Here is a 27,104-nt window from a genome sequence, read left to right as displayed (position 1 = left end):
TTTCACTTCTGGGCTTAGGCTACTCGTCCATCTATTGGTGATGGAGCTTTTGGGTTATTTTGGTATTGCTCCCGAGCAACTCATGCCTAATTCATGGAGGATAGTGATCAACTGTATGGAGATATGGTTGGCCACCAATGAGGATATGATCAAAGTGAGTGAGCTCGTCTACCTTTACCGCCTAAAGGAATCAAAAGAGTATGGGTATTATAAGCTAGTCCCTTGGACGAGGAGGACTAGAATCATTAAGGGTTTAGCCTCGTCATTTAGGTACTGAAAGTCACGTTTCTTTTTCGTGTCTGGGGACGATTTTGAGACCCCTTCTAGCGAGGCTTGGGGTGATATCCCAAGGTTACTCCATCGGTGGGGAACCCCAAACTTAGGTGCGTCAATGTTTCTCCTCGTTATTTAATCTTCATCTTGCATATATCGTCGTCCTTAACCCCTTGTTCATTTTTCTTTGCAGTTAAAAGACGCCCCAAACTAAAGAGCAAGTACCAGGGTCGCACTGAGAAGGCGATAGAATACGCCAAGTCGGTTGAGAGTTGGGATGACCTCGTGGACCCACGGACGCTTGCTTTCTACTGCTTAGGCCCGAACCCATCTCCTTATGTCTTGCGTAGCATTAATATTGAGGAGAAGAAGAGTAAGTGTTTACCTCGTCAGTATTGATCTTCACGTGTGTACTTTGGATTTCTTAGTTTTTTTTTATTTTTATTATTTTTTTTATTTTTTAGAGATGAAGACCAGGTTCAACAAAGACATGTACGCTAAGATGAGGTCCAAGAAGGACAAACCTTTGGCAAATATTGGCAAGAAGGGTGTCCGTATCACGGGGAAGAGTTCGTCAGTTCTTCCATCTGTAGACGCCACTCCCATTGTCTCTGGAGTTGAGAGCTTGCGGGTGGCTTCTTCGGCTACCTCGGTCGAGGAAATTCCCACCCCTTCCTCCAAAAGGCAACGAGTGTCGGCTAAGGAGAAGGAGAAGGAGAAAGTGGGTTCGTCCGTCTGGGACGACGAGGGTGTGGCCGTGGAGCAGGCACATGACGTTGTAAAGGCTGAGGACCTCAAGGTCTTCTCTGGAGTGCCTCTCAACGTAGTTGCGAGTCAGCATGTACACAAGATTGTCCAGGTAAAACCACTTCTGCATTCTCCTTGTTCTCCTTACATATAAATTTCCCTTTTTTTTTTTTACTGACAGACTTAATTTGCTTTGTCAGGTGTTGGGGGAGAGCCTTCACCTTACTTCTGAGTGTCTTACTCAAGAGGCTAAGGTGGCATCTTTGGCGTCCAGGATGGAGGCTTTGGAGAAGAAGAACTCCACGTTGAAGAAGGATCTTATAGAGTCAATGGACGAGGCTGCTGCTTTGAAGGAAAAGGTCAAGGCCCTGAATGCCGATCTTAGGGTTGAGCGTCAGCTAAACCTGGAGAAGGACGACCAGCTTCAGGCGGCCAAAGAAAAGCTTAAAACGATCGCTGCTAGGTCCATCGAAGCCTTCCAGTAAACTGAGGAGTACTCCATAGTGCTCTTTAGTTGGTACTTCAAGGGCTTCGAGCTCCTACGTAGGTATCTCGTCAAGCATCCTATGGGGGTTGACCTGCCAAGCCTGGATCTGGAAGTGGTAGATCAAGAGATGGCTGCTGACGAGGCTGCTAATCATCAGCCCTTGAAGGTGACACCCCTGGTGATTCCCTCCCATCTGGTGACGCTCCTGCTGCTGACGATATCCCCGCTGACGCTCCTATTGATGCCCGGACCTGATACTTGTGTAATTTTGCCTTTTATGTTTTGGGCTTCCTGATAGCATTTTTTTTTTCAATCTATTTTGAGAACAATGTTTCTTGGCCCAGTGTTTTATGGGTCTTTAGGAAGAACAAGGATAATTGCCCACTATTTTTGGGCTTTAATTGGCTTTATGATTTTGCATTTTCCTGTCTGTATGACTATGCTTTTGTTGGTAACTAACATGCCTGTGATGTTTTGAGTTTGTCCATACCTTGTACTTAGCATAAATTTCTTAGCTGTGATTTCTCCGTTCGTCCATGATTTGTTTGTCACTCTTGATCCTTTGGAAGGGCTTGGATACAACCTGAATTTTGTTTTGATTTGTTGCAAGGTTCTTGTCCCTTTTCTTTTTCTCCCTCTCCTCTCTTCCTTTATTTTTTGTGGATTCGTCAGTAGCCTGAATTCGTCAGGCGGGATCTTGTCGTTTGCACTTGCTAAAGGATTGTGCCTGCGTTAGTGACTTACATTCGTCAAAACGGAATCTTATCACTTAGCCATTTTTTGGTGATTTACATCCATTTAAAGAATCTTGTCACTTGGGCTTCGTCAGTGATTTACATCCGTCTTGGCGGAATTTTATCACTTAGATTTTATATGCCTTATACCCGTTGGAGGGATCGTCAGTAACTTACATTCGTCAAGACGGAATCTTGTTACTTAAATTTTTATGCCTTAAACCCGTTGGAGGGATCGTCAGTAACTTATATCCGTCAAAGCGGAATCTTGTTACTTAACCCTTTTTTTTTATGCCTTGAACCCGTTGGGGGGATCGTCAGTAACTTACATCCGTCAAGACGGAATCTTGTTACTTAACCCCTTTTTTTTATGCCTTGAACCCGTTGGGGGGATCGTCAGTAACTTACATCCGTCAAGGCGAAATCTTGTTACTTAACTTCTTTTTTTTTATGTCATACGATTGGCTAAACTTTTTTAAATGCTTGATGTTCCATGGTCGAGGGAGTCTTTGTCTGTCCATGGTTTCAAGGTAGTAACTTCCTTATCTTGAGTAGTGAGTAACTCGGTAAGGCCCTTCCCATGTGGGACCCAGCTTTCCTTGGGTAGGGTTTTTAGTTGCTGTGGTGGTCTTGCGCAGGACGAGGTCTCCTATGTCCACTTCGACTGGGATTACTGCTTCCGTGCCATAGGTAAGCCTGAAGGGGGTCTCTCCTGTTGGGGTTCTTGCTGTGGTTCTGTAAGCCCACAGGACATTAGGTAATTCTTCTGGCCAGGCATCCTTCGCGACGTCCAGCTTGGTTTTGATAATCTTGAGCAGCGTTCGATTCGTCACTTCTGTCTGTCCGTTTGCCTGGGGATGCCCAGGGGACAAGAACTGATTCTTGATCCCAAGGTTTGAACAGAAGTCTTCGAACCCTTGGCTGTCGAACTACTTCCCATTATCTGATATGATTGTCAAGGGAATCCCGAACTTGCAGATTATATTCTTCCACACAAAACTCCGTATTCTTGCCTCGGTGATTGTTGCTAGAGCCTCTGCTTCAACCCATTTTGTGAAGTAATCAATAGCAACAAGTAGGAATTTTACCTGACCTTTACCTTGGGGTAGTGGGTCGACGATGTCGATCCCCCATTGTGCAAATGGCCACGAGGAGGATATGGTTGTCAGTTTCTCTGCTGGAAGTCGTTGCACGTTCCCGTATCGCTAGCACTTGTCGCACCTCTTGACGATCTCAATAGCGTCCACCTGCATAGTTGGCCAGAAATATTCTGTCCGTATTACCTTGTTCACCAGGGATCTGGGACCAGAGTGGTCGCCGCAAACTCCTCCATGGATTTCTTCCAGTATGTAGCTAGCTTTTTCTTCGTCGACACACTTCAAATAAGGCATGGAGAAACCTCTCTTGTATAAGGCGTCATTAAGGATCGTGAACTTGGTTGCCCTCTTCTTGACCTTTTTAGCTTCTTCTGTGTTCTGAGGGAGGTGCCCGTCCTGGAGGAAGGACATTATGGGTGTCATCCAGCTGTTTGCGCTCTGGATGGTAAATGTCGAGACCTCTTCAATGCTGGGGTGTTTCTGGATTTCCTTCGTCAAATCCATGCTAATCTCCCCTTTTTCTAATGACGCTAGCTTCGAGACTTTGTCTGCCCCCATATTCTGGTCTCTTGGGATTTGCACGAACTCCACTGTATCGAATTCCCAAGTTAAGTGTTTCGTCAGCCTAAGGTACTTCTGCATCCTTTTTTCCTTCGCTTCGTACTCCCCTTTATTTTGCCCGATTACTAGTTTTGAATCATTTTGGATTAACAGGTTCTTAGCTCCAAGTACCTTTCCAAGCCTTAATCCCGTCCATATCCCCTCGTATTCAGCTTCATTGTTGGTAGCCGGAAATTTTAGTTGGACCCCATATTTCAGCACCTCTCCGTCGGGGGTGGTTATGATGACCCTTACTCCCCCCTTCCTCTGGGCTGACGAACCATCAGTTTGTATCGTCCATCTATCTACTTCATCGGTAAGTCTGTCTTCGTCCAGAAGGGTGAACTCTGCGATGAAGTCCGCCAGAGCTTGCACCTTGATCGCCGTTTTGGGATGGTACTTGATGTCAAATTGACTAAGTTCAATCGCCCATTGGACCATTCTTCCGGCTGCCTCAGGCTTGTTCATTAATTTCTTGATCGGTTGGTCCATCATTACGAGGATAGGGTTTGCCTGAAAGTATTACCTTAGCTTGCGCGAGGCTACTATTAACGCAAACGCAATCTTTTCAATCCTTGGGTACCTGGACTCAGCCCTTTGGAAGGCTTGGCTGACGTAGTAAACTGGGAGCTGCTTCGTGCCCTCTTCTCTGATCAGGGTTGCATTTATTGTCGAGGCTAACACTGCCAAGTATAAGTATAGGTCTTCCCCTTCTTTGGACGGGCTTAAGAGGGGTGGACTGCTCAGGTAACACTTTAGTTCTTGGAGCGCTGCTTCGTATTCATTGGTCCAGGCGAAAGCCTGCTTCAAGGTCTTGAAAAAGTGCAGGCATTTGTCTGTAGCTTTGGAGACGAACATGTTCAAAGCTGCTATCTTTCCTGTGAGTTTTTGAACTTCCTTGACGGTCCTGGGTGACGTTATGTCGATGATGGCTCGCACTTTCTCTGGGTTTGCTTCTATTCCTCTTTGGGACACCATGAATCCTAGGAATTTTCCCGAAACTACCCCAAAAACACACTTACTTGGATTCAACCTCATCTGGTGTTTTTTGAGGGTTGCAAACGTCTCCTTCAGGTCGTCCAGATGTGTGAGCTCTTTCTTACTCTTGACGAGCATATAGTCCACGTATACTTCCATGTTCCTGCCAATCTGTTGACTGAACATTTTGTTCACCAACCTCTGATACGTAGCCTCAGCATTCTTCAATCCAAAAGGCATTACCTTGTAACAGTAGAGTCCTTGACTTGTGATGAAAGCGGTCTTCTCCTGATCTTCCTCAGCCATCTTTATCTGGTTATACTCTAAGAAGGCGTCCATGAACGTTAGTAACTTGTGCTCAACTATAGAGTCCACGAGCTGGTCTATTCTCGGTAGAGGGAAACTGTCCTTTGGGCATGCCTTGTTCAGGTTGGTGAAGTCTACACACATCCTCCATTTTCCGTTTGCTTTCTTTATTAGGATGACGTTCTCGAGCCATTCAGGATAGTACACCTCCCAAATGAACCCTACCGTCAGGAGTTTGGTAACTTCCTTTGCAACTGCTTGATCTCGTTCTGGGGCGAAGGTTCTTCGTCTTTGCTGGATGGATTTCCGTTCCGGGTTCACATTCAACTTATGCTGGATGACTTCTGGAGCTATGCCCGGCATGTCCTCGTGGCTCCATGCGAAGATATCTAGATTCTCTTTAAGGAACCTTATGAGTCTTGTTCTCATCTCGGGGCTTAATGTCATTCCTATCTTGGTCATCTTGTTCGCTTCTCCTTCTACCAATTCCACCGTTTCCAGGGCCTCTATTTTGTCTTCTTCCTTTTCTTCAATCATCCATGTGTGGTTTTCCTTCGCAGGCAGGACAACTTGATAGCATTCTCTTGCCAGGACTTGATCTCCTTTCATTTCACTGATGCCATTATCTGTTGGGAATTTTACCTTCAAATAGTAGGTTGATGTCGCTGCTTTCCACTTGTTGAGCGTGGGCCTCCCAATGATGACATTGTAGGATAAGGGGCAATCCACCACTAAGAAGTCTATCTGACGGGTCAACTGCACCGGGTAGGCCCCCGCCGTCACTGTCAATGTCACTATGCCCTTGGGGTATACCCTGTCTCTGCTGAAGCTAACAAGTGGAGAGTCAAAAGGGTGTAGTCTCCTCAGATCTAGTCTCAGCTGCTGGAAGGCTGGGAGGTAGATGATGTCTGTGGAGCTGCCATTGTCGATGAGAATCCTCTTGGTATTGAACCCTTCTATATTCAGTATTATGACCAAGGGATCGTTGTGGGGCTGCTTCACTCCCATGGAGTCTCCTTCATTGAAGGACATGTCTTGGTATGTTCGTCTGTGCTTAGACGGAGGTACGGTGTGGACACTGTTTACCTGCCTCTGGTATGCCTTCTTGAGTGATTTAAACGATCCTCCCGAAAATGGCCCTCCTATAATCGTCTTTATCTCCCTGATCACTTTGTACGGAGGTTGGGACGGACGGTTGTCATCCTGAGAAAAGGATTCATGTTGGCCTTTATTATCGTTCCTGAATTTACTATATTCTCCATTCTTCACATATTTCTGTAACTTCCCTTTACGTATCAACTTCTCTATTTGCTCCTTTAGGTCTCTGCAGTCTTCCGTGTTGTAGCCGTGATCTTTGTGGAACCAGCAGTACTTGTTCTTGTCGTGGACATTAGGGGATGAGTGCAATGGTCTGGGCCATTTGAGGTAATGCTCGTCCTTGATTTGCGTGAAAATTTTGTCAACAGGCATAACCAAAGGAGTAAATCTTACTGTCCGAGGACTTTTATCATCCTTTCTCCTATTCCCGTCATTGTTTTGACGGTCCAGTCGCTCTCTCTTTTGCCCCCTACGTTCGTCTTCTTTCTTTGCCTTGTCTCGTGGCTTCTCTGCATCCTTTATGGCTGCTAAAGCGTCTTCAGCGTTCATGTACTTCTGTGCTTTCAGGAGCATTTCCGCCATTCGTCTTTGGTGGATTCTTTGTAAGGGAGGCCACGAGATCTCTGGACCTTAGTCCTGCTTTGAAGGTCGTTAGTTGCATCTTGTCATCGGCTTTGTCCACCTCTAGAGTTTCCTGGGTGAAGCGTTTGACATATGACCTCAGGGTTTCCTTTTCTCCCTGTCTAATGGTGAGTAAGTAGTCTGTTGGCCTCTTTGGACGTTGCCCCCCTATGAAATGGTGCAAGAAGGCATTACTTAATTGCTCAAAGTTGTCTACGGACGAGGTTGGCAACTTCGTGAACCATTCTCTTGCAGCTCCTTTGAGAGTGGTAGGAAAGGAACGACACAGTATCTCGTCAGGTGGTTGTTGAAGACCTAGGGTCGTCTTGAAGGTATTATGATGATCTTGAGGGTCCCTGAGTCCGTCGAACGGCTCAAGTTGAGGTAAGCGAAACTTTGATGGTACGGGGCATTCAATTACCGCCGTGGTGAAAGGTGAATCTGTTGCCCTGACCATTTTGTCTACACTTCGATCCGTCTTCTCCTTAATGGCGCTCCTCAGTTCGTCCATCTCTTTCTTCATCTCTCGAAGGAGATCTGAATTCTGCTCGTCCGGAGTAGTTGGCCTCTGAGGGGTACCCCTTTTGTGGCTATCCCCTTCTCCTTCCAGGTTACCCTTGGACCGGTTCTCTTCCTGTTGAGCCTGTTGGACCTGCTGGAGTTGTAGCTTCATTTCCTGGTTTTGCTTGGTGAGTTCTTCAATGGTATCTGCAAGGGCTTGAACTTGCTGGGCCAAGGCTGCTGAATCTAGATTGGGTTCCATCTGAATGTAGAAGGGTGATGGAAACTATGTTTTCAAATATGAATCTGAAAATGTCGTTCCCCACAAACAGCGCCAAACTGATGAAGCGTGAATTCGTTAGTTGAAATGGGCAGATAGAACTCCCCGTCAGCACCAATGTATCCTTTAAGAGGGTCACCGGTGTGGTGCCTGCCATAACGCCTCCGATACCAAAGTTAGAACAAAAAAGCAATTTGCCAAATGGAAATGAATGAACTAGAATAGTAATGGGTACTTTCTTAGAGTGTCAGTATTTGTACCTTCTATTGCCAATGTAAGGGCTTTATATATGTGATTTTGGTTGCTAGCCGTTGGAGTGTTAATGCATTTCTTAGTAACGCCTCCAGCCCAATAATGGGGCTTTTAATAGGCTCCCAACGGTCTGTTTTGCTGGTTTCGTAATTGCTCAGGTTACTGGCTGGCTTCATTGAATGATTTACCTTCCTTTGTCAGTGATGATTGATTTCCTCGTCACTAAGGATGACCTCATCATTAGTGTTGACTTCGTCAAGGTAATGCATTCTCGTCACTCCCATTAGAGGTCATGATGGTATGTATTGTTTAATTTTTTGCTCCTGTTTATATTTCCTATTAACTCTACCTCGGTGACATACTTGTATTGTCTTGCAGGCCTACCAAAGTATTCCCGAGCTGGTGAAGAATCTTGTGTGAAGATTTGGGATGGTGGTGGTGGGTGTGCCAAATTAGAAATGATGCGATGTCATTTTGGGTTGATGTTTTTTTCCTTGGTGAGATGATGTTGTCTTAATGTATAGTTGTTTTTATTTGTTCTGTTTTATTTATTTATTTATTTTATCCATGATCACTGGTATTAACTTTTAATTTTGGCCTAACTCTTAAGTCTTAATAATTGGCATAGACCTTTTAATAAAGGAAAGGAAACAACTTGGTATCCCTAACAATATTACCTCCTCCATTTCCCTAAGAATCACATTGCGCTCATGGTTAATGCGGTTATCATCAAACTTCGAATTCTGCAAGATATTGGCCAGGATATCAAGCGGCAGTGCCGGCTCAAGGCCTAGGCAAGTTAGGCCTAGGCCTAAGGCCCCACCAAAATACAAAATTTTGCTTGGAAAAAAAGGCCCTACTTTTCATAATTAAAGGCCCAAATTTTTATAAAATTATATATATTTTCTAAAGGTTGTACATTTTTTTTATTAGTGATGTACAAATTTTACTATTGACTTACAAATTGCCATGTTATTAATCACAAAAAATGTGATATAAACATTCATTAGTTAAATTGATGAAGTTCATCAATGAGAGACAATATCACATTATATTTTGAACATTTTATAATACTTTTAATTAGTGCATTTTTCTTTTTCATTTCTAATAAGACTCTCAAAGTACAAGACCAATAGAATCTTAGCTCAATTGAAACCCTAAAATATTTCAAAAAGGTGTTGTAAATGTGTTAAATCATCAATTATAGATTAATCTCCCCTAATAGTTTGAGACTTTGATTTTTGTAAACTAATATCCTACAAAACCATACACCAAATAATTATCAATCTTTCTCTCTCTCTTAAAATCAAAATATAAAATTAAAAATTAGATTACAATTTTATTTAACTATGCATCGTCTTATATCCAAAATAAAGTATCTTTTTCAATCGCAATATATTTTTATTTATTTTTATTAATATTTATAATTCAACTATGATATTCAATTCTCTATATGAAATTAACGTTAGTCTAGTTAGTATTATTTATGTATTTAATGTATCAAATTAACCTTAATTTGATTAGTATTAAATAATTTTGTTTAATTAATATTTACATATTTAAGGCCCCGCATAAATTTTTCGCCTTAGGCCCCAAATTATATTGGGCCGCCCCTGTCAAGCGCCCGAGGCACGTCCTTGTCCATGACTCTAACATAATACGTAGTTTGCTCTCTCGACGTGTAGGCATTGAGATAGCCTCCCATATTCTCATTCTTCTCTTACAACTGCCTCGTGGTCCACCACTCCCTCCCATTGAATATCATATGCTCCAAGAAATGTGCTATGCCGTTGGTCTCATTGGTCTTGAATCTCGACCCGGTATCGATCCAAACCTCGAAGGTGGCAGTCTTCGTAGCCAGGTTTGATTATGTGGCGACACGGAAGCCGTTAGGTAAGGTGTTTATGTGGGCCTCCGGAGTCGAAAGGATCTGAGTGTGGTCTGTTAGTTCTGGGTGGGGTGAACCATATTTGAGAAACCGGGGGTCTGGGTTGTCAAGGTGCTTGATCTTGGCTTTGGCTAAGCGGTCATAGATCACGATAGTTGGTGGAGGAGGGGAAGTGGTTGGAGATGATGAAGGCGTGGCGATTGCGGGTGAGGATGAGGATGATCGAATAGTCTAGATAGAGCTAATGTTATAGCCTTGTGAGACCGGCTAGGTAGTGATAGGAGTGCTTCATTTCCATGACTAACTCATTGAGATTCGCTCTCTCTCTCTCTAGGGTTTGAGTGGAGAAGAGTCTTGGGAAGATTTGAGAAAGAAAGACTTATGAGTTTTTCTAGAGTGATGGTGGTGGTGGGTGTGCCAGATTAGAAATGATGTGGCGTCGTTTTAAGTTGATGAGGTTTCTTTTCTTGGTGAGACGACGTCATCTTGATGTACAATTGTTTTATTTATTTATTTTATCATTGATCACTGGTCTTAACTCTTAAATTGTCTTAACTCTTAAATTTGGCCTAACTCTTAACTTAAGTCTTAATCATTATGCTCACAAGTCATACCCATTATTTTGGACGTTAGCAAGAGTCGAACCCATGTCCCAATACACCAATTTAATTTTTAATCTATGCAAGATTTGAACTTAGGTCTAATATTTCATGTTTCTAAATAAATAAATAAAAAAAAAAGAGAAAGAAATTCCAATATTTTAATAATAATTGTTTTTTAATGAGTTTTTCTAGAGTGATGGTGGTGGTGGGTGTGCCAGATTAGAAATGATGCGGCGTCATTTTGGGTTGATGGGGTTTTTTTTTTCTTTGTAAGATGATGTTATCTTAATGTATAGTTGTTTTTATTTGTTCTATTTTTTTTTTAAATTTATCCATGATTATTGGTCTTAACTCTTAACTTTGGCTTAACTCTTAACTTAAGTCTTAATCATTATGCTCACAAGTCACACCCACTAATTTGGGTGTTAGCAGGAGTCGAACCCATGTCCCAACACACCAGTTGAATTCTTAATGTATGCAAGTTTTGAACCCAAGTCCTAACACACAAATTGGTTTTTGTGTAAGCATGATTATTCTTTATTATTAGGCCAAGTAATACACCAATTAGTTAGGTAGCATTTGAACTTAGGTCCAATATTTCATGTTTCTCAAAAAAAAAAAAAAAATTCCAATATTTCTTAATAATTGTTTTTTAATTTTATTATTAGACTAATACATAATAATTTTAGGACCACAAACTTAATCATGACCTTTATCACGACTATCTTATGTGACTAATTGTGACTGGTGGAGAATAAGTGGCGAGTCTATGTGAAAGTGACTGGTAGCTAGTCACAGCCTATCACATGGGATAGTCATGAGAAATGTTATGACTAAGTTTATAGTCCTAAAAAAACTCAAAGATTAAGTGTGTCAAGCCCCCAACAAGAATTTAAATAAAATAAATATTAGAAGCAAGGATATTATAGTAATAAAAAAAAACAGATTGTAGGTATATATTAATTCAATAGTATATTATAGAAAACTAATCAAAATAAAAAAGAAAATCTTACAAATCTTACTCCATAATAGTTCACATAAAAGACATAATAAACTTGTAATGGACGACATATCAATTTTGTAAATTTCATTCTACTAAATTTATTTATTTATTTATTTTTTTGTAAATTTCACAAACTAATGTGTTTAATAGATTAAAAACACACACACACACATACACACACACACACACACACATATGTACACCTAAGTCTGCATAACACAATTTTATACCATACCAACTTAATAATTCAAAATCAAATAATGTACTACTTAATATCATCATTACATAATATAAGTTATATAAAATGCCATATATGAGTATATTAATGAAGAAAAAATCCATGTCATATGTGAATAAAGTAAACAAGAAAAAAACATTATTATTAAAGGAAAATAACAATAAAATGTCATATGTAAGAGAAGTAATAAAAGTTTCTAAAAAAAAAAATGGTTTAGGAAAAAAAATAATGATTCATTTACATGCAGGTTGAAATCACCATGCTTAGTGAAATTTAGTGGAATTGACCAAAATAGGTGGAATGAAGCATAATGGGCCGGAATTTGGAACGAGATGGAGTAGAGGTGTGATTTGTACCGGTTAACTAATTGGAATAGAAAATTCCGGCCATTTCAAGCGGAATGGAAAGGAATTCATAGGTTATTAAGGCAATGGCCTAAGGACCCGAATGGAAGAAGGTCCTCGAAAATAAAATATATTATACTTATTTGTTTTATAGTATTGCAAACTAATAATAACAACAATAAAGTAAGACCTCTTACCTAGCGAAAAAAAAAAAAAAGATTTCTTCTATTGGCCAATAGAATTGTGAGAGACCGCGCCCACGGCCCCTTTTTTTTGGATGTTGGGCCAAACCCACGTGAATAAGTGGAGTCGTGTTATTGCCTCTCAAAATGGAGGTTCGACTAGTTATATTTTTTCCTCTAAATTAAGGGTTTTACAATGGAGTCGCCACTTATTTAATTACTGGGATAAATAAGAAATCAAAATTGAAAAATTCCTCATTTTATTAATTTGAAATTGAATTTACATTGATCATAGGAAATTACATGGCTTTGGTCCTAAATACAATCTAAGATAAAGTACATGGTTTTGTTTCCTAGTTACAATTTAAAAATTGAAAATTACATGGATAAGCATTCGATCTACTAACCCTTGATCTAAACTCGGAGACTATGTTATAAGGTGGGAAGGTATTAGGCACCCACCTTGCCCGGTAAAATCGGTATTCTAGACTATGGTGACTAACATTCGTATCACATCATCCAATATATTTTCCATCAATTTGCATGTTGAATTCATTGTGTATGCATGTGATAAACCTTAATTCCATTTATTAAGCATTTCATTCGGATTGACAATAAATTTAGTGAATGTGTATGGATGGTGATACCCTAAATTCAAGGATTTGAAAGAATTATTAAACAAACATGTTTTTCATATTTTTGATATGGATTTTAGATTAAAACTAGTGTTATTCATGAACATGTGATGAACAACTAAGAACATGTGAAAAATACATGAGAATATTTAAGAACATTCAAACATACTCAAGAGAATTTAAATAGTTACTATCATGCTTTAATCTTAAACTCTCTTCATGTTAACACAAAAAACAATTAGGGAAAGAGATTATACCTTCATGCAAGATCCATAGGTGGAGGAGGAGACTCTTGAGGGAGGTCTTAAGGGTGGAGGAAAAGAAGAGTTAGGAGAGGAAGAGTGATTCTCACTTGATACCTTGAGTCTTAAGAAGACTAAGATATGACAATACTATACAACTTCACTAGAATTCAAGAGAGGGGAAGAAAATGGGTTTTTGTGTTGTCCTGGAATGAAGGAGAAGAGGGATTTATATAGTAGTGGTGGAGGAAATATGAATGGAAGGTCATTTAATGAGGGTTGGCAAATAATCATGAACCTAGACCTCATTTTAGCCTTTGGGAAATCTGGTGTATTAAATGAAAAGATTGGTGGGAGTGAGGAGCAAGTCAAAATTCGAATTTCCCGTAGCTGCTATGACAGTTTGTAGAGCTAACTTCAAAAAATCATATTTGATTCAATTCTGATTAGAATTGTCTCATTCTTGTGCTCAAATTGAAGCCTTAGATGTCTAGTTTCTAGGAAAGTTAACCTTATTCACAAATTCAAAATATTCTGAGAGATATCGATGAAATGGTGAGCAGATGTCATTTGTTAGAAAATGGTTTCAGCACAATTAACATTAATAGGTTTCAAATTAACTCCCAATTAACATTAAATGGCTCCAATCACTCCCATTTCAAACTTAATTGGTTCCAAATTTACTCTAATTAAAAGATAATTACAAAAATTACTTATTGAATAATTAATATTTAACTATCTAGTTAATTAGGTGTGTGCAACCCTACCATAAAATGTAGTTCTAACAAATCAAATTATGACACATCATCGATCTCAAATTGATTATACTTATAACCAATTAAAATCAATTGTTCATAATCACATATAGTCGGACTCAATTTGTGATAGTGCATCTCAGCCATTAAAATTTAATTTGATGATAACTTTTAATCTGGTAGTCCGATTAGGGCTTATGACCAGTCGATTTAATCGTTACAACATCAAGATCATTTTGGTGAAATGAGATCAAGGATCTAATGACCAGAATCAAGATGCATATTTCTAAGGCAAAATTACCCTTTTACCCTCCAGGTGAGGTTAAATGCAGGTTGCAAAATGGGGTGCCAACAAGAATGTCTTGTTTATCTATTATACAATGTAAAATTTTTAATTACAACCCAAAAGTTTAATGAATAAAATTATTTTTAAAGATATTATATTCTTTTCGAATGTTGTGAATTTTATTAATACGTTTTTCTATATTTGCGATAGTTTACGAGTGTACAAATTTTTAATGTTGCAAAAACTTTACTCTTCTTTTTTCTCTCTATCACAATTAAAATTAGAATTAGTAATTTTCTGGACAAATTCATTATTGAATTTCGTTGTTCAATGCCTAAAGTCCAATATTGCCAAGATAGACAATAACCATCTCAAACATGATATTTATTTTAATACTGATTGTTTAGATCTATTTTTAGAATTAACAGTTTTAAAAACATATTTTATAAATTGATGAAAATAGTCCAATTAACATATTTGATTATGTAAAAAGGTAAGATTCTTTATACCTTGTATGTTTAAGTTATCTAGATTTCTCGCCTACCCACTTAGTTTCTTGAAGACCATATGTTTATTCTTTATCTAATAATTGTATATTGGACTAACTTCTTTAGCCGTACCTATCCATTAGAGTGTGGGAACTCTTGCCCATTTTTCACTACACCCAACTGCCGATGTATTGCATCACTTATGGGGAACACCCTTGATAACTCTTGCCCACTTTTCATTGTTGTCGGGTGTGATGCAGTGCATTGTTAGTAGGGGTGCCCCAACGACTATTTATATTGGATCCATTCATATTATAGTGATTTAATTTTACATTAACTGTCAACTTATCGCAACCTTCCTCCTTTATCTAGGTTTGGGACTACATATGAACTAAACATATGGCACTAAGCACAATCATATGTGGGGTTAGTAAGCAATAACCTTTTATTTTGAGCAAATAGGTGCACAATGCAATTGACAATTAAGAAACTTCTATATTTTAGTTTGGTGTGTTGATATCTATAGTATTTTGTCTTCTTCTTTTTTTTTTAAAAAAAATTCATGTAAACTTCTGAAAATTCACATTTTTCCACCTCATTATTGTGGGGGCTGGAAACATTAGGTTGGGCTAAGGCCTCTGCCAATACCCTGACCGTCATAACTAATTTGTAAAATAGGAAGGCAATCTACAATGGGAGATCTAAACAAGTAAAATCTAAGTTTGAATGAGTACTTTATTGATTATTGGTATGATTACTCTCTTGCTGAGGTTATACGAAACTAAAGACAGATACAAGCTCTCTCTAAATGTTCCTACTAACTTCTTCCTAACCTTTTCCAATTCCCACTTAGTATGGGGGAAGAACCTATTTATACAACCAAATCCCTCCCTTCAGTAGTGGACTATCATGATAGAATTTAGAAGATGCTTGCCCCATCAAGTGTCTTCTCCCCCCTTTTAATGATGAAAATGAACTTTTAGGATGTAAACTGTAAAGTACTGCTCAGGCCGGTCATTTGGCATTAAATGCAGTTTGTGTTAGATGGGAACACCTAATTAATGCGGAGGTGATTTTTGCTTGAGTTGTGAGCCACCTCACTTGGCTTCTCAGTCGGATTTTTGGGTTCAATCTTCTCCTCGACCACTTCATTGATCATTTTTCCTCGGCCAAAACTATCTGAGGAGTGATTAACTTCATCGGCTCTCCTCGGTGAATGGGTGGCCACTTCCCAATTGGGCAGTCATTCCCCTTCTCAAACTTGGGCCTTACTTCCCAAAGGACATAGGTTGGGCTTGGTACCTCAGACCGCCTTATTCTCTTATTGGGCCTATGTTTTGCGGCCCTTGGAGCATACTCAGAAGACCACTTCCCTGCGATTTTCATTATATATATATATATATATATATATATATATGTGTGATTGAGTTTAAATTTTTAAGGAAATGCTAAAAATACTAGGAATTTTATTAAATTAGATTTATAAACTGACATAATAATGAATGTGAGTGGTGGATTTCAAAACATAATGAATAAACATCTAAATTACTTCTATGTGATTGCTTATACATCAATTTGTAAGGCTATATAGTAAATTTATAGTATCCCTAACATCACTTATTTTATAAGGACCCCAAGAAAATCCCTTTTAATAGAATTTTGCCAAATTATATATTCTTTAAATGATAGAATATATAGTTTTATATATAAATAACTATCATAATTATCAAAATCCATATATATATATATATATATAAATTCATATTTTGTTGAACTTTTCAATGCATTACATAGATAACTGATTATTAGTTTGTGAAAATTCATAAGCCTTTCGTTTCATTAGTCATCTAGACCATTTTATATGGAACAAGGGGATGGATAAGCAACCACATGTACTAGTATTTTGTGCATGTGTATTGCCAATTTAAAATTGAAGGTTCTTAAAATTTATTATGACAATGTTGATTGTTTTTGTAACTTGTCATGTGTAAGTTTTTTTAGACTAAAGCACACTTTCCGATCTTAAAGTTTGGGGTTATTTTTATTTTGATTTTTTATATATGTTTTTGTTTTCATATAGGTCATGTCGTTCAATTTTGTTAGTAATTTGATCATTAGGTGTAACATAAATGTTGCCCATTAAGTCATGTCACTCGTATAATGCCAAATATCACTAGAATATGAATATTAATGAAAATAGATGACTTGGATGAAAACAAAATCAAACAGTTATTCGTAAAGGAGAAGAATAGATATTTCGGCTAAACTCGGCCTGTTTGGTAATGTTGTTTAAGTGTTGTGGAAATACATATGGGTGAAAAAATATTGTGAAAATACGTGTTGTGTTGTTTAAATAATGAAAATTATTGTTCAAACAATGATACCAAACAGGTCCCTAAGGCCATGTTTGGTAATTTTTTTCGTTTCCTATTTTCGTTTTCTTGTTTTCAAGGGAAAAAGAAAAAAAAAATTTTTGTCAGTTTTCAAAATGAAAAACACGTTTAGTTAGTTGAAAGGAAAAACACATTTTCCAAAAACAAAATTTAGGAAATTTGTTTGATAGTTGTTTTTGAAAGAGTTGAATTTTGTTTTGTTTGGTTAATTTTTTAAAAAAAAATTATATTTATTCTAATTCAAAAACGCATTTGCTCCAAAGTATTTAAAATCCTTACACCTAGAGGAATTATAAAATCAAATGTTTTGTATATAACATTCAAACTTGAAACTTTAATCATATAAGTAAGATTGAAACTATAACACTTTAATCAAGTGTTATAAAAGATAATCAATAACTAAAATTTACAATGTGGCATCAATGCCAAGGAATCAATTTCATTAAAAAAAAAAAAACATATCAATGCTCTAGTAATTTCGTAATAATCCATAAACAAAGAAAAAAGGAAAAGACCCGTAACTTTGAGTGATTGGGTCCCTAAAATTATAAAGCTCTTCAAAAAATTTGACAGACCCACACAGACTTGCTTCATCACGCACACAAAAGAAAAAAGAAAAAAAGAAAAGAAAAGAAAAGGAGAGTGAGATAATGAATAGAAAAAGAATAGTAGAATCTGATGAAAAACAAAAAGCAATCATGAAGGACAATCCGGTGAAGACCAATCAGTTACCTTACAAGTGGTTCTCTCAATCAAGGTTTTCTCTGTGAGGAAGATGGAGGCGCAGAGGTAGGCAGAGGAAGTGGAGGTGCAGAGGAAGATATAAGGGTTCATCAGATATGATTTAGGCTCTAAATATTGAGTGAAAAAAAGTGAAAGTGTGGGAAAAGTTTTTGTTAGTCATGTGGGTCGAACTAGTGTGCTAGTTCATTAATAGGCCGTGTAACTAGCATGTTTTCTAAAGGAGAGTGAAAACTGAAAAATAAAAATAGCTCAAGACCTATTTTCAGTTTCCTTCACAATATGGAAATTGAAAATAGTTTTTGGTTTTTGCCTAAAATAAGTTACCAAACAAGTTTTTTGCCTTAGGAAACAGAAAATTGTTTTTGAAAACAGAAAATTGAGGAAAAAAACGGTTACCAAACATAACCTAACCTTCCAAAAACTAATCAAACCTTTTACCATAGAATCTATATGTGGCCGTTCAAGCCACACATTCAAAAGATTCTTTCTCTGTACTCTACCCCTCGTCCTTCAAAATAGTAAATGCGAGTGATTTTGCATTTATTTATTTTTTATGGATATGTGAGTATAATACTTCAATTTACTAGTTCTAATAACTTAAGCTAAAGAACCAATTTAGGGTTCATTTGGTAATATTGTTCTAGTAACGTTGTTTGTATTTTTTAAAAATACATGTAAGTGAAAAAGTATGTAAAAATACGTATAATGTTGTTTAAATATTGAAAATTGTTATTTAAACAACGGTAACAAATAGGCCCTCAAGCTCAGTAGTACTGGTTTAGACTTTCCCAAACTAACTATTTGGCCAGTTTGCGTTGCTGGGACCTGCGGTTTCTGAATGGGACAAAACCAGCTTGGGGTCTCTTAAAAATGTAAAGAAAAGATATTCGGCTAAGGTTTTTCCAAAAACCACACAATCCATGTGGCAATTCAAGCCACATATTCCTCAGTTTCTTTCTCTGACCTTTATCTCTCACCCTTCAAAATTGCAAGGGCCAGTAAATTTTTTTTTTTTAAAGGGTACCCAGTACGTACCCACTCGAGTATAACGCTTCAATTTGGTTCTAATGGTTCCAGCGAACCAAATCAAACTCAATGGTACTGGTTTAGACTTTTACCAAACTACATTTGATAAGTTTTGCATTGCTGGCTGGGTTGAGCTAATGAGTTTATGTACAGTCGGTGGATAATGATTGTCCTTAATTACCAGCATTGTTGGTGGATAAGCCACCATGAGGCTATTACTACTCCATGTCAAGCCAAATCTGAATGGTTCAGAAAGAAAATCACATATGAACCTTGTTTGATATCAAAGTAGGAGTAAAAAAAAAAAAAAAAAAAAATCTAGAGCTCATTTATAATTATCAAATTATATATATATATATATATAAAATGTAGCCCATGTGAATTGCACATTATTCAATTCTCTTGGAGTTACAATATTTCTACATTGAAAAAAAATCATTTATTCAAGCAAACAATTATTAGATGTTAAGAACTAGAAATATCTAGGAAGTTTGTCTAAGACCATATATAGATGCATACACTAGCCTGTTCCATGTATCAGGCAATCCAGGCAAACACCAGTGGCTGCAATCAGCATAAGACCAAGGTTGTCTTCGTTGCGTTGCTGTCAATAGCTTCCCTTGCTTTGTTGTGTAAACTGATGGATGTGCATCTCTACGATACTGAGATAGCTTTGTGATGTTCAAGTACTTCACTGGTTTCTTCATGCTGCTAATTGTTCTCTCAACAATCTCCACCATTGACTTTGGAAATATTGCTTTATAGGTCTCATCCATGATGAGTTTAGTTTCATTGTAGCACCACTGCTTCCCTTTGTGTTCTGGTGATATGCTTCGAAAAAAGACCTTGGTATTGTTTATGTCCACAGTCTTATCAATCCAGCGAGCCCAAGTCTTCATGGCCATCTCAAATGCTAATCCAGTCTCTATTTTATCCACCTCCACCACTTTTTTTCTATACTGAAAGAAGTCGAACCTGCAAATTAATATCACTCCAATTAGATACAACAACACAATCTTTTTCCCATGTTTTTGTGTAGTGCAAATTTATGAGCTGGTTATAATAATTCACACAAAACTAAAAAGCTTACTCTTTGATTTTCCCCGGGTGATTCCACCAGTGGCCGGTGTTAAATACCATAATGTCAGCACCATGCCAATTCTGTGCTGAGGCTGAAAGTTTGTCCAGCCTCATAATTTTTTTACCACGTCTTTCTTTCAATTCTATTAGAAAGGGGCTCCAGTAGAACTCCACAGAACAATTGTAGTCCTGTTACATTGCAGATTGCTCATCTTTTTAAGGATTTGTAGCTGTCATTATGTATGAACAACTATTGGAAATACGTAGAAGAGACAGTATGATGAAACATTCATCTTACCTTTGCACTAAGAACCTTGTAGTCACCACTTTTCACATTAACATAGGCTTGTGAAGAAGGAATAGGAATAGCAGAGTAAAGAAGGCAAGCAAGAGATTCCCACTGATTTCTGTTGAGTGAGTCTCCAACTATAATCACTCTCTTCCCTCTAAGTCTCTCTAACATGTCTGTACCATTAAACCTTAAAAAACAAAACCTTGTCAGCAATGGAAGAATTTGCATTGATTGAAATAAAAATAAAGTAAAAGTGGGCCAGTTTTTAACTTACCTGGGAATCTCACACCCCTTAGCTTCCCAATTCCATTTTTCGTATACGAAATCCGGCCTTCCATTCCTTTGGCAACTAACTTGATCACTAAGAAATGGACACCGTGACCTATTATACATAGGACTTGCTGTCGGGTCATAAACCCATTTTCCATCAAAGATGTTGCAGACATGTTCTTCCTCATTTGTCTCATTTTCATGTTCTCCAACGTTTGATGGTTGCAAAAACTGCATGCTTGCTGCTGGATGCGGAGCCAAGTTGCCGCTATGTTCTTCCTTATTTATCTCTTTTACATGTTCTCCAACATGTGATGGTTCCAAAAACTGAATGCTTGCTGCTGGCTGCTGAGCTGAGTTACCGCTATGGTCTTCCTTATTTATCTCTTTTTCATGATCACCAACAAATGATGGTTCTAAAAACTGAATGCTTGGTGCTGGCTGCTGAGCCAAGTTGCCGCTATTTTCTTCCTCATTTGTCTCTTTTTCATGTCCAACATATGATGGTTCAAAAAACTGAATGCTTGGTGCTGGCTGCTGAGCTGAGTTGCCGCTATGGTCTTCCTTATTTATCTCTTTTTCATGCTCTCCAACATATGGTGGTTCCAAAAACTGAATGCTTGGTGCTGGCTGCTGAGCCAAGTGGCCGCTATGTTCTTCCTTATTTGTCTCTTTTTCATGTTCTCCAACGTTTGATGGTTCCAAAAACTGAATGTTTGCTGCTGGCTGCGGAGCCAAGTTGCAGCCATGTTCTTCCTCACTTGCCTCTTTTACATGTTCTCCAACGTTTGATGGTTCCAAATGCTGTATGCTTACTGCTGGATGCTGAGCCGAGTCATTGGAAGATGTTGTTGCTGATAATGTAATATTTTGAACACCAGATAGTTTTTCACTGTCATGGCCCTGATTCAAACAGACTAGCAGAATAATGCAGCTTAGGAAACTTGCAAATATACAGAACCTCCATTTGTCAGTGATAGTGGAACTTATCTTCATGGCTATGATGCTATTTCTCATAAGTTGAAGGCAGGGTTATTTCTCTTTATGTTGAAGGCACGTGATGGTTTGTCTGGTTCAGAATGGACTTCAGGTTAGCTAGAAGCAGTGGCGGAGCCACTAAGGGACCCCATAACCAATTATGTTTTTGTAATCTCTCTCTCTAAGGGGGACCACATAGCCCATGAAGTTTTTGTAATCTCTCTCACTGTAAGGGTACCCCATAGAAATAAAGATATCTCTGATGCATCAGGTACCAACTGATGCAGGTAAAAGAAGAATCTCTAACACAGAAGCTACAACCCTTCCCCCAAACCTAAGTTCTACAAGATACTAACATAATGCTTAATTAGGAACAAATGCAGTAACATAATTGTGTCCAAAACATAAATAATACATGTTATGATTGGTGGCTTGAATAGTGCACGTGAGAGTGCATAGTCCTTGTCTTGGAAGGATTTGTAAACCAAGTCCTAGTTATATTAGGACTTGTATAGTGGACTTTGTGATATGCTCTCAAATAATATACCCTAGCCGACTTATACTTTGTATAAATATATTTGTTATGCGGCAATTGATTTATTAGTGATCAAAGGCAGCTGCATATTATTTTAGAGTTCTAAGTCGTGCTTTGTTTTGAGAGAAATTTAGGTTTTCTCTAGTCACATGCTTTTGGTGATTGAGAGTTCTTTTGGTGTATTTGTGAGAGCGGTCAAAAACTAAACCATGTAAATTTTTGTGTTCCATGTGATTGTTTTATTATTTGAATACACACAACAAATAGATATTTACGCTTCCGCTATTTTCAACAAATTGGTATTAAAGCTTCCGCTTTTACAACAATACATTTTATTTTTTATTGGGTAAAAATCATAGAGGCCTATTGTATATGACTTCATCATCCTTATACATAGAGGCGATTACTTGTGTTAATAGGTCATGTTCGTGTCATGTTGATGTATGGGTATTAGACTATATAGTTCAACCCTAACTTGACTCATTTTATAATTGTATCAAAACCCCTCAACCTTAAGACTACTCATTTATTAAGCCGATTGACATGACATAACCCATTTTAACCCATGTAATACACAATCTAAGAAAAATAAAGTGAAAATAAAGTTTTTTTCCACTTCGTTTTCGGTAAAAGGGTTAGGACTTTTAGTTTCAATGAAGAATTTATCAATATAATCATTAAAATTCTTTTAATTACTCAATTCTTTTTAGAGTTCAAATTTATGTTAGATAAAAATGATATGTAATTATGCGAATTAAGTTATTTCGTGTTAATTACCTGCAATTGACCCATTTATTAATGGTGTTAAAGCGTGTCACTTGCTTTGACATGAATCCCTTTAAATTAAACATAGGAAAATTGTGACCTATATATAGGTTCAATTTTTCCGACTGCAATCACATTAGGGGAATTTAATAATGGGAGCTTTAATTTGCCTTCTTATCCATTCTTAAGGGAATTCGATAGGACATTAATGCCATTAATTCTCATGAGGTTCTACTAAAACGAATACATATACAATAATTTATTATTATAAAATTAATTACAAATACTTGCAAGTTTATGTTTAACTTGAGATTCACTCCAAATATAATAAAACATCTCGCTCTAGAAATTCTTTTGGAATTTTAAATTTTCTACAATGGGAATAATTTTTTCATACAAAAAATTCAAAATCAAACAATAGATGTTAAGAACTAGAAGTTTCTTTGGAGTTGTCTAGGACCATAGATGCAAACAGTAGCCTGTTCCATGTATCTGGCAATCCAGGCAAACACCAATGGCTACAATCGGCATGAAACCCAGGTTGTCCTGGTGTCAATAGCGTTCCTTTCTTTGATTTGTAAACTGATGGATGTGCATCTCTACGATACTGAGATAGCTTTGTGATGTTCAAGTACCTCACTGGTTTTCTCATGTTACCAATTGTTCTCTCAATAATCTCTACCATTGACTTTGGAAATTTTACTTCATAGGACTCATCCATGATGGGTTTGGTTTCATTGTAACACCACTGCTTCCCTTTGTGTTCTGGTGATATGCTTCGAAAAAAGACCTTGGTATTTTTCATGTCCACATTCTTATCAATCCAGCGAGCCCAAGTCTTCATGGCCACCTCAAATGCTAATTCAATCTCCATTTTATCCACCTCCACCACCTTTTTTCTATACTGAAAGAAGTCCAACCTGCAAATGTCACTCCAATTAGGATATAACCGCACAATCTTTTTCCCATGTTTTTATAGTGCAAGTTTATGAGCCTTTCATAATAATTCACACAACACAAAAAAAGCTTACTCTTTGATTTTCAAAGGGTGTTCCCACCAGTGACCGGTGTTAAATACCATAATATGAGCACCATGCCAATTCTGTGCGGCTGAAAGTCGGTCTAACCTCATAATTTTACTACCACGATTTTCTTTCACTTGTTTTAGAAAGGGGCTCCAGTAGAACTCCACAGAACAATTATAGTCCTGTTACATTGCAGATTATTCATCTTGTTAAGGATTTTAGCTGTCATTATGTATGAACAGGTACAGAAATACGTAGAAGAGAGAGTATATGATGAAACAGTCATTTTACCTTTGCTCTAAGAACCTTGTGGGCATTACTTTTCACATTAATATAGGCTTGTGAAGAAGGAATAGGAATAGCAGAGTAAAGAAGGCAAGCAAGTGATTCCCACTGGTTTCTGTTGAGTGAGTCTCCAGCTAATATCACTCTCTTCCCTCTAAGTCTCTCTAACAAGTCTGTACCATTAAACCTTAAAAACCAACCTTGTCAACAAACAACAATGGATGAACTTGCATTAATTGAAATAAAAACAAAGTTAAAGTTGGCAAGCTTTTAACTTACCTAGGAATCTCACATCCCTTAGCTTCCCAACTCCAACTTTCGTATTCAAAATCTGCCCTTCCATTCCTTTGGCAACTGACTTGATCACTAAGAAATGGACACTGTGACCAATTATACAAAGGACTTGCTGTCGGATTATAAGTCCACTTTCCATCAAAGATGTTGCAGATATGTTCTTCTTCATTTGACCCTTTTTTTATGTTCTCGAGTGTTTGATGGTTCCTCCGAAAATTTCATGCTTGCTGTTGGATGATGAGACAAGTTGCTGCCATGTTCTTTCTCATTTGTCTCTTTTTCATGTTCTCCAATGTTTGATGGTTTTAAAATCTGCGCGCTTGCTGCTGGCTGGTGAGCCGAGTCATTAGATGATGTTGTTGATAATGTTATGTTTTGAACATGGGATAGCTTTTCACTGTCATGTCCTTGATTCAGAACGGATAACAGAATAATGCAACTTATGAAACTTGCAAATGTACAGAACCTCCATTTGTTTTTGATAGTGGAACTCATCTTCATGGCTATGATGTTATCTCTCTGAAGTTGAAAGCCCTTTACGGCTTGTCTGGTTCAAAATGGACTTTGGGTTAGCTATAAGCAGTAGCGAAGCCACTAAGGGTACCCCATAGCTCATGATTTCTTTTTTTTTTTTGGCAATCTCTCTCTATAGGAAGAAATTTTATTAATAACACCTTAATAATCAATTAATCATCACCTCCTTCTAAAAAGTATTTATGGGAACAGATTTTTTCCTACTCCTAGAAAAAGTCATACACTTCTACCAGAGAAAGGAAAACATTTTAAATTTTTTGAGGTGAGGAAAACATTTTAAATTAGGAAAAAGAAAAAAAAATCCTAATTCAGCTAAAAAAAATAGAAGGAAAACTAACATAAAATATTGTTAAATATTTTTTTCACCCAATCCATCAATCGACAACAATTTTTATCATTGCAACTCAGTCCCTCAAATTATCATTTTAAGCCTTCTATTGTGGTTCATAGCTCACATGCTTTCAACTAATAAAATTATTGTAGCTTGTAAACTTATTAATGAGTTTGGTTACGGGTACTGATGTGATTGTAATGCTTAATTAGGGACAGATACAGTAACATAATGGTGTCCAAAACGTGAATAATACTTTGTATTTTTTACAGGGTTAAAAATCATAAAGGCCTATTATATCCGACTTCATTATTCCTATATGTACTATATATGTTAGGAAAACTGTACGGTTCAAATTTTCAAACTGCAACCACATAGGGGAATTTAAAAAACTTTTTTCTCTCTCCTTGTGTATATTTTAAAAATACTTAGTATTAAAAAATAAATAAATAAATAAATAATGGGAGCTATAATTTGCCTTCTTATCCATTCTTAAGAGAATTTGTATAGGACAATTATGCCATTGGTCCTCATGAGGAATACCATCTCTTTTTCTTTTCACTAAGCAATTGGATCGAGCTGAAATTCAATCTATCAACAAAAAATTCGTTCAAGAAGTTATTCCCAGATTTATTTAGGTTAGGATTGAGTGGTTTCTTAGTCAGATCCTAATCTGTGAATTAAGAAAATCAACTGATAATTTTAATCGATCTCCAAAAATGTTATCACCAAAATCACTAAATGAAGATATCAATTGCACACCCAAGGATAAGAAAACACAAACACAATCTACGTGAAAGAACATTTTTCTTGAAGAAAAAAATCATGGGACAAACTCTAAATTAATTTTTATATTCACATTGAACTTGCAATATAAACTTATATTGTAGACATAAAAAGTGACAAATATCGTACATATTTGCAAAGAGTATACAATATAAGTTTATATTGTAAATAAAATATAAACATGTAAAAGTCCTAAAATTAAGTAGGATGTTCTTTCAACTTTATGCCTAATTTGAGATACTCTCAAATATAATAAAAAATTTATGTAAACTTACCTGAGATCTTCACTCATTGTTTTAGTTGAAGCACCCATAAAAGTTTTTCTTAGAGAGAACTGCAAATTCATGTTCCTTAGTGTATGTCCCATGGCTAAATAAATAGCTCGTTTTTTCTTGCCGGAGCCAACACCGAGTTGACTCTACTCACTATTTCTTTTATGATGCTGCATCCTTGGCTGTGCTGTCACTGTATTTTTCTTTTCTTCTTTGATTTCAGGAGGCACACCCTCTCTTAAATTAAATAAATAAAAACTATAAGCCATATTTATTTATATATATAAACCCCAGGCTTTTTTTTTTTTTTTTTGGTCTTCAAAAACTCAGTGTAATCCGAATTAAGGATTTCCCTTTGCTCAATGAAATGTTGCTTTAGGAGTCTTTATCTAAGTAGATGTGGATTGGACTTGCAAACTCCCATGTAGATTTTTACGTATACCGTTAAGAGGTTTTTTCTTCAGTTTGTTATAGTGTCAGTTTTGTCCCCTATATCTACTATCAAGATGTCTTTTCGTTGAACCTTATCTCCGTTCTATGTGGGGTCTCAATTCCCTAATGTTTCTCAGTCTGTCTCTACCTACCTTTAACCATTTTGTTTACATTCTTTTCTGCAACGTTCTGATGTACACACTTTTCTTGTTTTTCTGAAGCCATGAAAGCCACTGTACGTACATCTGGCATAGAACCTTAAAAACAAATTGGGTGATATATGGTAAGGGTCCCTGATGTGAGCTTTGATAAAGTTCAGTTTTGGATTGAAGTTTCCAACATCTCTATTAAGAATGTAAGAGCATGAGTTTTGATGTGGCCAAAGCAATTGGTGATTTACTTGAGGAAGTTGAGGTAGATATCCC

General features: G+C 37.3%; 2 protein-coding genes across 2 annotated transcripts; both read right to left on the bottom strand.

Moving 5' to 3' along the window:
• Window positions 1–19,197: 19,197 nt before the first annotated feature.
• On the bottom strand, window positions 19,198–21,438 carry LOC115978179 (protein trichome birefringence-like 43). Its single transcript, XM_031100199.1, has 4 exons — window positions 20,447–21,438; window positions 20,179–20,359; window positions 19,891–20,069; window positions 19,198–19,775 (listed from the first exon to the last, which is right to left on the bottom strand). The coding sequence occupies exons 1-4, from the start codon at window positions 21,436–21,438 to the stop codon at window positions 19,283–19,285; spliced, it is 1,845 nt and encodes a 614-aa protein (XP_030956059.1). The 3' UTR covers window positions 19,198–19,282.
• Window positions 21,439–23,144: 1,706 nt separating this feature from the next.
• On the bottom strand, window positions 23,145–24,825 carry LOC115969024 (protein trichome birefringence-like 42). The gene is made up of 5 exons (XM_031088585.1): window positions 24,582–24,825; window positions 24,310–24,481; window positions 24,037–24,217; window positions 23,752–23,927; window positions 23,145–23,640 (listed from the first exon to the last, which is right to left on the bottom strand). The coding sequence occupies exons 1-5, from the start codon at window positions 24,823–24,825 to the stop codon at window positions 23,145–23,147; spliced, it is 1,269 nt and encodes a 422-aa protein (XP_030944445.1).
• Window positions 24,826–27,104: the final 2,279 nt, after the last annotated feature.

The sequence above is a fragment of the Quercus lobata genome, chromosome 2 (genome assembly GCF_001633185.2).
Source record: "Quercus lobata isolate SW786 chromosome 2, ValleyOak3.0 Primary Assembly, whole genome shotgun sequence".
Taxonomy (NCBI): domain Eukaryota; kingdom Viridiplantae; phylum Streptophyta; class Magnoliopsida; order Fagales; family Fagaceae; genus Quercus; species Quercus lobata.
This window is presented reverse-complemented; position numbering and strand designations above follow the sequence as displayed.